This window comes from Coregonus lavaretus (assembly GCF_964263955.1).
Source record: "Coregonus lavaretus genome assembly, chromosome: 22".
In the NCBI taxonomy this organism is placed as follows: Eukaryota; Metazoa; Chordata; class Actinopteri; order Salmoniformes; family Salmonidae; genus Coregonus; species Coregonus lavaretus.
In genome coordinates this window covers 33,169,228-33,180,192 of record NC_140009.1, presented here as the reverse complement: position 1 = coordinate 33,180,192, position 10,965 = coordinate 33,169,228, and the positions used below count along the sequence as shown (strand labels likewise).

At 42.0% G+C, this 10,965-nt stretch overlaps 1 protein-coding gene across 2 annotated transcripts; it reads right to left on the bottom strand.

The window, feature by feature from the left end:
* Window positions 1-13: 13 nt before the first annotated feature.
* Window positions 14-10,748, bottom strand: LOC311150307 (cyclin-T1-like; the record flags this gene model as incomplete). 2 transcript variants are annotated; one of them, XM_084187711.1, is made up of 9 exons in its annotated part: window positions 14-4,108; window positions 4,250-4,320; window positions 4,424-4,587; window positions 4,843-4,888; window positions 5,086-5,148; window positions 5,886-5,946; window positions 8,967-9,095; window positions 9,233-9,314; window positions 10,576-10,748. In XM_084187711.1, 9 exons carry the CDS (start codon window positions 10,746-10,748, stop codon window positions 2,813-2,815), a joined length of 2,085 nt encoding a protein of 694 aa, XP_084043837.1. In that variant the 3' UTR covers window positions 14-2,812. The 2 variants fall into 2 exon arrangements, with proteins under 2 accessions (XP_084043837.1, XP_084043836.1); XM_084187710.1 differs by having other exon boundaries at window positions 4,843-4,898; window positions 5,087-5,148.
* Window positions 10,749-10,965: the final 217 nt, after the last annotated feature.

Sequence of the window (10,965 nt, the reverse complement as noted above, 5' to 3'; positions counted from 1 at the left end):
ACAGCCCCCAGAATAATGACAACTCTTTCCTTTATATACAAAACCAAAACAGCAGGAACACCACATGATCAAATCAGTATGCTACAGCTTTGTTACATGATCTCCAAAAAATAAATCTGTCCATTGGCATCTTATTGGACCGAGAGAGTTCTGATAAAAATGCCTGAAACATGGCAGAGCTAAGTTACAGCCCACTTCATTTCCACTATCACACATTCTTAAACATGATTCCCAAAACATGATTTAATGCGAGAATACCAGTTTATGAACATGAAAAACAGCATATTTGGACATGAATGGGACGATAATTATTATATCTTAATTGAACAAGTCACAGAAATTAAATCCTGACAGTTATGGTTGACACAGTGGTACCAGAGATTTTCTTATGTTAAATCCTCTAATCTCTCAGTTAAGCATGTTTAATTGCCACAAACAATCATAGTGTGGAGTGAAACCAGAAAAAACTGCTGTATTATCTAAATAATATGGACAAAAGATTATGCACCTTACTAAAATCTCCCAAAAAGGAAATTTCAATTTCATTCAAATGAGTGAAGACATCAGTTATCGTTAAAACAGTAGTGGAAGTAACACTTAATTCTGTTCAAAACACACAAAAATACAAAATCAGTCCATTATCAAAATGATTGACACTGCTGTGGTTTGTATATGAATATGTAGATACACTACATGGCCAAAAGTATGTGGACACCTGCTCATCAAACATCTCATTCCAAAATCATGGGCATTAATATGGAGTTGGTTCCCCCTTTCCTGCTATAACAGCCTCCACTCTTCTGGGAAGGCTTTCCACTAGATGTTGTTACATTGCTTCAGGGACCTGCTTCCATTCAGCCACAAGAGCATTAGTGAGGTCGAGCACTGATGTTGGGCGATTAGGCCTGGCTTCCAGTCAGCCTTCCAATTCATCCTAAAGGTGTTCGATGGGGGTTGAGGTCAGGGCTCTGTGCAGGCCAGTCAAGTTCTTCCACACTGATCTTTAAAAAAACATTTATGTATGGGCCTCGCTTTGTACACGGGGGCATTGCCGTGCTGAAACAGGAAAGGGCCTTCCCCAAACTGTTGCCACAATGTTGGAAGCACAGAATTGTCTAGAATGTAATTTTATGCTGTGGCGTTACGATTTCCCTTCACTGGAACTAAGGGGCCTAGCCAAAACCATGAAAAACAGCCCCAGACCATTATTGCTCCCCAACAAACTTTACAGTTGGCACTATGCATTTGGGCATCCACCAAACCCAGATTCACTGTTGGACTGCCAGATGGTGAAGCCTGATTCATCACTCCAGAGAATGCGTTTCCACTGCTCCAGAGTCCAATGGCGGCGAGTTTTACACCACTCCAACCGACAATTGGCATTGCGCATGGTGATCTTAGGCTTGGGTGCGGCTGCTCGGCCATGGAAACCCAGTTCATGAAACTCCCGACGAACACTGTGCTAACATTGCTTCAAGGCAGTTTGGAACTTGGTAGTAAGTGTTGCAACCGAGGACAGACAATTTTACGCACTTCAGCACTACAGTTCTGTTAGCTTGTGTGGCCTACCACTTCACAGCTGAGCAGTTGTTGCTCCTAGATGTTTCCACTTCACAATAGCAGCACTTACAGTTGACCAGGGCAGCTCTAGCAGGGCAGATATTTGACAAACTGACTTATTGGAAAGGTGGCATCCTATGACGGTGCCACGTTGAAAGTCACTGAGCTCTTCAGTACGGGCCATTCTACTGCCAATGTTTGTTTATGGAGATTGCATGTCTGTGTGCTCTATTTTATACACCTATCAGCAACAGGTATGGCTGAATTAGACAAATCCACAAATTTGAATGGGTGTCACATACTTTTGGCCATGTAGTGCATGTACTGTAGTATAAACTCTGAATGTTAGTGTAATTATTTGAGTATTAACATTTTACAACCATTTAAAACAATGACTGCAACACATAAAAATCTAGGAACTAAAATACAGCTTGTATCAATTTACAGGATTTTTTGCAACCTCTTTCTTAACAAAATGTAAAAAATATTTGAGTCCACTTTCACCAATTTACATTATTAATATATAACAATTGTTTACCAAATAATGCAGATTACAAAACTAAAACACAAAAAAATAAAAATAACTATGCTTCAATGACTACAGTATTTTGAAACAAACAAATTTTTTGAAAACGATGGCTTTGAAGACATGAATTCTCAAATAGGCCTGTTTAAGGAGCACTCAACTATCCTTCAGTTTAACAGGACACAGCAGAAAGGGCCGGGGAGGCAGTTGGTAAAGAAAGAAAACTTCCTCAAAAGCATTCAATACTAATAATAAATAGTATATTTCAAAAACATTCTGAAAAAGACTAATCGTTAGCAAGACTTTAAAATTTCCTCTACTATGCATTCAAAACATGTAATGTTTGACTTTCTTTTAAAACAGCCATGGCTCAAATATTATGCCCGCCATTCCATTCCATTTGATTTTGAGTTCCAAACTGAATAACATCCCAAAAAAGTATTTACATTGTGAATAAATAATTTAGTTCGTTTCATATTTTTGCAAGCTTTTCTTTCACACCTCCTGTTATTGCCCCACAGATGTATTGGATATGATGTAATGAGGGAGAAACTTCAGCACATCACTGAAAAGTATGTATTAGTACATTTCTTTGCTGTCAAGTTGAAAACCACAAAACATGATCCATACAAACACATAAAAGGGACAAAAAATTCACAGAGCAAATATCTTATGTAACATGGTTGGATGATGTGTCTACAGATACACTGTCATTAATTCACCTCTTCATTTGGGTAGAGGGGGTAGCGGAGGTGGAGGTTCAGCAGGCAGAGGTGGCGGTCGAGACCCCCCCCTAGACCCTCCACTGTATCTGTACTCCCCGTACTGAGACCGGCAATCAAACATGGGAGGCTGGGCAGGCTGGACCCCCTGAGCACTCAGTAAAGAGTTCAGCATCTCAAACGTGTCCTGGTACTCATTCGACTGGCTGCCAACCCCTGCATTGTGTCCGTTAGTGTCCGGCTTGTCCCCCTTGGCGTGAGAGTAGTTTCCCTGGTGGAGGGAGGGGAGACCCAGGGAGGGGAGGATGTCAGTGGGGTGCGCCCCCAGGGAGTGTGCTCCAGAGGCAGCTAAAAGAGCAGGCAGTTGGTGGGCTGAGTTCCTGGAGGACTTAGAGACTTTGGAGGGGTGGGAGCCCTGGGACTCCGTGGAATTTGTCCTCTTTCGAGACGCAGAGGAAGAAGAGGAGCTCATTCTAGCAGAGTCACTGGAGGCTTTTTTGCTGCTGCTTCCTCCTACAGCACTGGCTGAGTGTTTATGTGACGAGGATGAAGAGACAGAAGCACCGCTCAAAGACGACAATGAATGATGGTGGTGGTGATGATGATGGTGGTTGGAGCGTTCTCTGTGCTTTCCCTCCCTACTCTTGCCCCCCTCCTCTCCCGAGCCTCCACTTCGTACTTTCTCAGGCACCCGGATTCTAACTTTGATGTCCTTTTCTCCTCCTGCTCCTCTGTTCCCTCCTCCACTGTGCCCCCCGCCTCCCCCAGACCCCAGAGGGAGGTGCATCTTCAGGGAGCTGCGCTCACCCCTCTCCTTTTCCAGGGGGATCTTGAGGATGATGGGCGAGGGGCTGCTGAGGCCAGAGGAGGCTGAGCTGGAATGGTGGGAGCTGGATTGCTGCTGGTCACGGTGGTGCTTCTCCTTCCTCTGCTGCTGGCCTATCAGAGCCTGGGCTGCCGTGGCGTACTCCTTCTTCACGCTGGCCTCCATGTTCTCCAGCTTCCTCTTCTGAGCAGCCAGGACGTCAGCGTGCTTGGCCCGGTACTCGCTCAGTGACACCTTGGCCGGGGCGTGCAGCTCAGCGTGGCTGGGCTGGTCGGAGCCACTGCCGAGGGTCGACTTGAGCTCCAGTAGTATGGGAGCCATGGAGGAGGAAGAAGAAGAGGGGTTGGAGAGGCTCATCAGGCCGCCCAGCGTGATCTCAGACGACGACATGGAGACCATGCTCATCATGCCATCTGTCTGATCCCCGTCCTCTGGCACCTTGGACTTCCCTCCCTTCACTGTCTGACCTGCCGCCTGGGACAAGAAGTCACGGAGTTAGGCAATGATGGAGCTACCTTTAAGTCAGGAAAGACCCTTTTGCGAGGGCGACCTGAAAGAAATGGAGCTATGAAAATATATAAAATGAGCGCAAGTATGTTACAAAGTACGACTTACTTTCCAGTTGCGAATACGTTTTAATCGGCTTGGTGTCTTCTCCAAGATCTGCAGGAACTCGTGGGTGAGCTCTACGGAACAAAGTATTACAAAGGGCTCTGCAATTCAGTTCATTACAATACAATCTAACCAACACCTGCACAAACATGCATAATGAAATTCAGTCAAACTTACCATCCAGCAGCTCGAGGGTGACAGTATTGTCCACATACTCCCACCAGTGCTTGCTGTCTGTGGAGACAGGGATCTCCCAGTTGGACCACTTGCAGGCCAGATGGATGCAAACGCAGGCCACAATGGGCGGGCTGTGCTGCAGGCAGAATGTGGTCAGGTGTAGACTACACACCAGGTTGGGTCCAAGATAAACCAGCCAAAGGAAAATCCAGGGAAAACAGGGAAAAAACAAGAGGGGGGAGAAGAAACAGATTCAGTTTCAGAATATAATGAAGAGGACCGTGCACCTCTTAGATGGGTGGTCATTTCATTCAAATACAGGCAGATCAGACAATGTTGCATTTAATTTTTATTGAATAATGTTATATTGAATTGAAATTAAAAGCGCAAAGTTGAACACAGCAGAGTGAACAGCATACCTGTTGGTAGCCATGAAGTATGATGTCTGGGCCAAATCCTTACTCGCTGGAACAACAACACGAGAAACAAGAAAATACAATTAAAACCTGCTGCGTTCAATATACTGGCATTAAAAACATTTGATTAAAATATTCATAAATAATACCTTTAACTAAGCGAGAACCATTTATGTCATTGTAAAAGTACTACTAGGGTTTGGAAACTTCACCAGTAGCCTACAAAGGGACTTTGTTGATGCTTACCTCTTACTAGCTGGGTGCACTTGACAACATGAGTATGTGGGTGGTCAATGGTGATTTCAAAGGCTGTAATGAATAGGGCAGAGGGGAGACAGAAAAAAGGTTCCATGAGTGACAATTTCGAATCGTCTTTATGAGAATTTGAGGCTGCTAATGCAAAATACAAATTTTTACTCAATAGGTACTGAATTTATTGGATATTTCAGTACTCTCACTGAGCGTTAATATAAATCATTCCCGGAAAACCAATGTACTTGTTTTATGAAACTATATTAAATAGTGAATGAATGCACTGCTTTAGATCTTCAGATGACAGGCCCTGTATAAGACAAATGTGAATGAGTGAGTAGAGAATAAAAAAAGTTTCACATTTACATTTAAGCCATTCATTGAGACAAAGGTCATAGGTGGTGAATGGCCATTTTAGCAGGCAATCCCAATTCTATCAATACTGTACTAAATTCACTTGCTCTCTAATATGATTAGAACCTAAATATCCTCCATCACCACAACCTGCACCACAATTACTTGAATCAAATGAATGGCTTAAAATCATGAGGAAAATGTGAAGAGAAAGTGCTACAATATAAACTTCATATGAAGACAAAAGTAGGGAACCAAAAATGCAAGACAGTAGTGATAGTGAGCATAGAGGACTAGGTGATGTGTGGACTTCCAATAGAATGGACTGCTACTCAAAACTCTGTGGACAAGAACAAAGATGGTTAATAATGTCAGCAAGCAGCACATCTCTAGTTTGGGATGAAATCAAAGACCCCATTCATTTTTCCATCCCAACTTACCCAGGGTCTGGAGTATAATGCTCTCAAGAATGACCAGGTCTTGGGCTTGTTGCAGGTAAGCCTGAGGTTGAGAGGACAGGCAGGAGACAGGCATTACTCACTAGGAGGCATTCTCTCTCACCCTTATGTCTCACTCACCCTCTTGCCTTCCCTTTACGCAGTCTTACCTTCAAGGAGGTACAATTAGGCTTGGGCGGTATCTAGATTGTCATACCTTCAGACAGACCTTGTGCCATACCTTCAGACAGACCTTGTGCCCTACCGGGATATTCTGTAATCCCCGCACTGAACACAAACCCCACTGAGCCTCTAATCCGAAGGTTACGAGGAGGTTAGCCGGTAAATGACAGCTTTTGTGCGAGAGGAGAAAATAATCCATTGATGGAACTACCAGTCGAAGTGCTCCAACTTCAAAGGCAAATATACTTCATAGCCTAATAAATATACTTCACAGGCTAATAAATCTTCAAGCAGCTTGGAAATTAGTGTTGTTTCTATTTTTACTCCCGCAAAAGACGTCAGGTCCTCATAAGGGACTTCAGCGAAGTATACCCCGACTGGGCAAAATTGGCAAAGATTGTGTTGATTATCCCCCTTTCCAGTATCCAGTATGCCCGCCGAGAGGGGTTTCTTTCTCCAAAACAGAGTAAAGACAGCCTCAAGATCGCGCCTTCCCGAGGACAAAGTAACGAGGCTGATGTGCATTGCAAGCTGCTCATAAGAGTTGGGACAGTTTTGACTTCCCAACAGCAGCGGCTCACTTTGATAGACAGGTGTGTGCCTTTCCAAATCATGGCCAATCAATTGAATTTGCCACAGGTGGACTCCAATCAAGTTGTAGAAACATCTCAAGGATGATCAATGTTTTTAATAAATTAGCAAACATTTCTAAAAACCTGTTTTCACTTTGTCATTATTGGGTATTGTGTGTAGATTGATGAGGAAAAACATTTATTTAATCCATTTTAGAATAAGGCTGGAACATAACAAAATGTGGAAAAGGGGAAGGTGTCTGAATACTTTCCGAATGCACTGTATATTGGAGGCAAATTGTGTTCGTCAGGCCCGGTCTTAGCAGTTCTGCTGGCGCCCTTGTCAAGATCAACATATGCCGCCCCTGTGTCATGTATAGTATAATGATTTGGAATGGATTGATAGACTAGAGTAAGGATGTGTATCATGCGCAATTGGTGCATTTCAGTTGAGCTTATTCAGTAGCACTTGGAAACAAAATATTGTTGCCGAAATATTCACATCGGAGAGTTACAATGTTGCAATCACTAGGCAGCCAACTGCCTATAGTAAGAAACAGAGTTATCAATAAGCCACGTACATCACATGACAACCCCACTATAGTTCAAATTACAATAAACACACCATTTATTATCATCCAGTATAACTGTAAAAAGAGTGAGATATCATTTGACATTTGGAAACAAGTGCTTCATAAATCCATAGAGCGGAGCTCGTGTCACAGGAGTATTGTAAAATAAGCTCTCTCAATGAACCAGCCTTAACGAAATGTGTTCATTTGATTGTCCAACATCAGTTTTACAATTTCTCAATTTTGTGGCCACAAAGAGTGGCCTCTTTCCACTGTTGTGGTGCTGAATCGCAGTGAGAATGAGGAGTGGGACGGGCTGGCCCTGATGTTCGTAGACAGCCATGTTTTGTTATTTATTAGACCTAATTAAAATGTTCATGCCTAGGCTAAATTAAATTAGAGGCCGAGATTGTATTTGTGTTTTGTTATTTATTAATTCAAATGTTCATACGAACAGCCTATTGGACAGGTCGTTTCCAAATTATATTATACAAATATTATATTTTTAAGTGGTATTTTATTGCTGTGTAGGCGACTTGTTCTTCTAGGTTAAATGTTTATTTATTTTTGAGTTTTGATTTATAGCAGGGATGAAGACAACGGGCAATGAACATCATTCTACTTTATTACATCTTTACAGGCTCATTTCTATTCTTTTAAGAAGAATTACAATAATCTAAATGTGATTTTGAGCACCGTGGGTGGACACCTTAATGCGTTACGCACCCAATGCATATGGATGTCCGGTAAATTTCTCAAATGTCTGGTAAATAAAAAATGTCCTCCCGGAAACCCAAGTAAAATCCCAAAGCTAACTAAATGCTTACGAGCACATTGTGAATATTTTATACAGTGTCTGACCTAAACTATTATCAGGACATACGTCCCAGTTCATAAAGTTATACAAGTAACTCAAAAACTACTAAAAGCTACTCGCAGTTTGTTGCACGCACAGAACAAATATAAGACAGCAAGGATCTTAATCCAGGACGGGATTCTCTTCTGTTAACAAGCTAAACTTGATTTTGGAAGAAGCTAACCACTAAATTAGCACACCAAATGCACAACTGCAGAGCATTTTTAGCACATTTTAGACAGTTAACTTAATAGTTGTGAATTCCATACTGTAACTAGATCACCTGGTGCATGCTGCACAACAGTGACTGACTCACAAGGCTCTAGTCTCGTGTGCTTGTAAACAAACACCACGTGACTGGAGACTACGGGTAAGCTTCATAATGAAAAAATATGTGACAGGTGAAATAAAGAACGCAATCTACTTTATCTCCTAAAGTATTGCAAAAAAAAACTTCCAATAAATAGTTAATGGTATTGAAAAACCATCCCGTGGCTATTTCTAAATACCCTGGTATACGGTATACCGCCCAAGCCTAGGTACAACCGCCTCAGAACACCCAATGGCTGTGACTATACCAGTATTGCAATATTTTTTTCATGACAAAAAAGAAAACACGAAGCAGACCCTTTAAAAATCTGCTGTATATAAAGTAGTGTGCTATAGCTTGTCAAATAAATAAATTAGACTCTGGATGACAACAGGTTTGTTTCCAACATTAGGGCTGTTTTCCTAAAGAAGTGAAATATGCTTAGTGTTTTGTTTCCTTGCCACGATACCAACAAGTATAGTGATACTGGTATCATCCCGGCCCTAATAAACATACCCAAATCAGTTTGTGGAGCACAATGCAAGTGCCAGAGTGAGTTCAAAGTGGAGTGGCCAGACCATGGAGACTTACATCACTGCGGACATCTGGTGATGGGTCCTGAGGGTTGAGGCATGCATGGGTCACCTTGATAACATGCTCCAACTTGCGGGGCTGCTCCTCAACCTTTGCAGCCAGGAATAGTGTTGCTGGAGCTATGACCTACGGGGAAAAATTGGACAAATTGAATCAAAAAATGCTGTCCTGATAGTGCTACGCATTTTACACATTGTTTATTTCAAACTATACAAGATACAACATTTTGCAAATAAGGCTGTCAGTGTGTGCAAAGTACTTACATTTCTGTGGAACCTGGTGAATGACTGGATCATGTAGAATCGGTGCATATACACAATGGCAGTATTAATTGTTAGCTGGGACCTGATGCATAACTACAGGTTAAGGGTTATAACATAACAATAATATGACCTGATGTCTCAGTGAGATATATATTACCTCAACTACGTCAACTAGCCGGTACCCCCCTGTATATAGCCTCCCTACTGTTATTTTATTTTACTTCTGCTCTTTTTTTCCTCAACACTTTTTTTGTTGTTTTATTTTACTTTTTTATAAAAAAATTAATGCGTTGTTGGTTAAGGGCTGTAAGTAAGCATTTCACGGTAATGTCTACACCTGTTGTATTTGGCGCATGTGGCAAATACAATTTGATTGAACACTCACTACTTGAAGGGTTAAATGATAAATAGTATATTTGATTGATGACTGCGTATGTTATGTAACAGCAGCTACCAACTATTTTCAAAACTAGTTTTGGTTGTAGCCGAGTGATCTAGTACTGCTGTAACAACTCCTAATGTTGACAATGTCTGTTGTGGTACGTAGTAGGATAACGATGTATCTAGCCGGCTAGAACTGCATTGTGGGTCAGATAGTTTGCTATAGCTAACAAGATAGCAAATAATGACCACAAAGAAGCCAACCGTAACAAATAAAATAGGTACTAAAATGTCTTAATCTCAATTAGCATGGACATTTTATCTAAGAGCATTGGACCGCTCACCAATACCATGTCTAGTAGTTAGCTAGGTAACGTACGCTTGGTTTGAAAACTTGTGTTGTTAACCTATAGTTAACTAATCGTTATCTAGAGCAGAGAAATAGATTGTTAGCTTTAACGTTACTCGTTAGCGCCCAAAACAGCGCTCTAACAATTTTTGGCCAACAAAGCCAAAAACGTTATGCGCTTATCAAAATATTAAAGTGTTTGATACACCAAAACCCCAATTATAATAGCTAAACAACTCTAACGTCCCTCTGCTCGGCTTTTGTTCTCTAAAGTTACAGGAAGCGTAGGCCTAGGCTGCAAAGGCCTACACAACCTTAGCTGGCTAGGCTAACTAACGTTAGTTAGCCATGCTAATCAAACGCAATGATGGCCGGGCCCTTGCTAGCGAGTCGCACGTCTGGGCCGCTAGTTTCAACTAACTAACTAGTAACAACCCAGTCCAGTCTGAACCAACCACATGAATAAATTGTGGTATCAACAATAACACCAACTAACGTTATATACACACAATAGCAGATATTAGCTAGCAACTAGCCATGCCGCCAAACCGGCTTCAACCTCTTGTAGCTAGCTAGCCGCTAGCAGGCACAAATCGTCCCCGACAAAAGATACACATTGAGTCGTTGTCCCATGTCCTGTAGAAGGTTCGCAGCTTGCTGTCTGTAGGACAATTCCTTGTCTGGATCAAGCCCCGCTCGGCGAGACGGGCTATTCTCGATCTGTTCTCTGGTGAAGTACCATTTGTTGTTGTTTGTTGCAGAAGGAGAAGGAAAGGAAGCCGCCATTACTGAGAAGGACAATATTTTAAAAATTTGTGGATACAGGAAGTGACGTCAATGGTGTGAATGGCAAGTGTCCCCAAAGCAAATATTTTGGTTCCTCTCCAACCCAAGCAACATTTCTAAACATCTCGAATATGGTGTAAATGCAGACCGCAATTCAGGTCGTTTCTTGATGTGGTTGTTCCCTATCAGCAAAACGTCCATTGATACCTGCCATTAG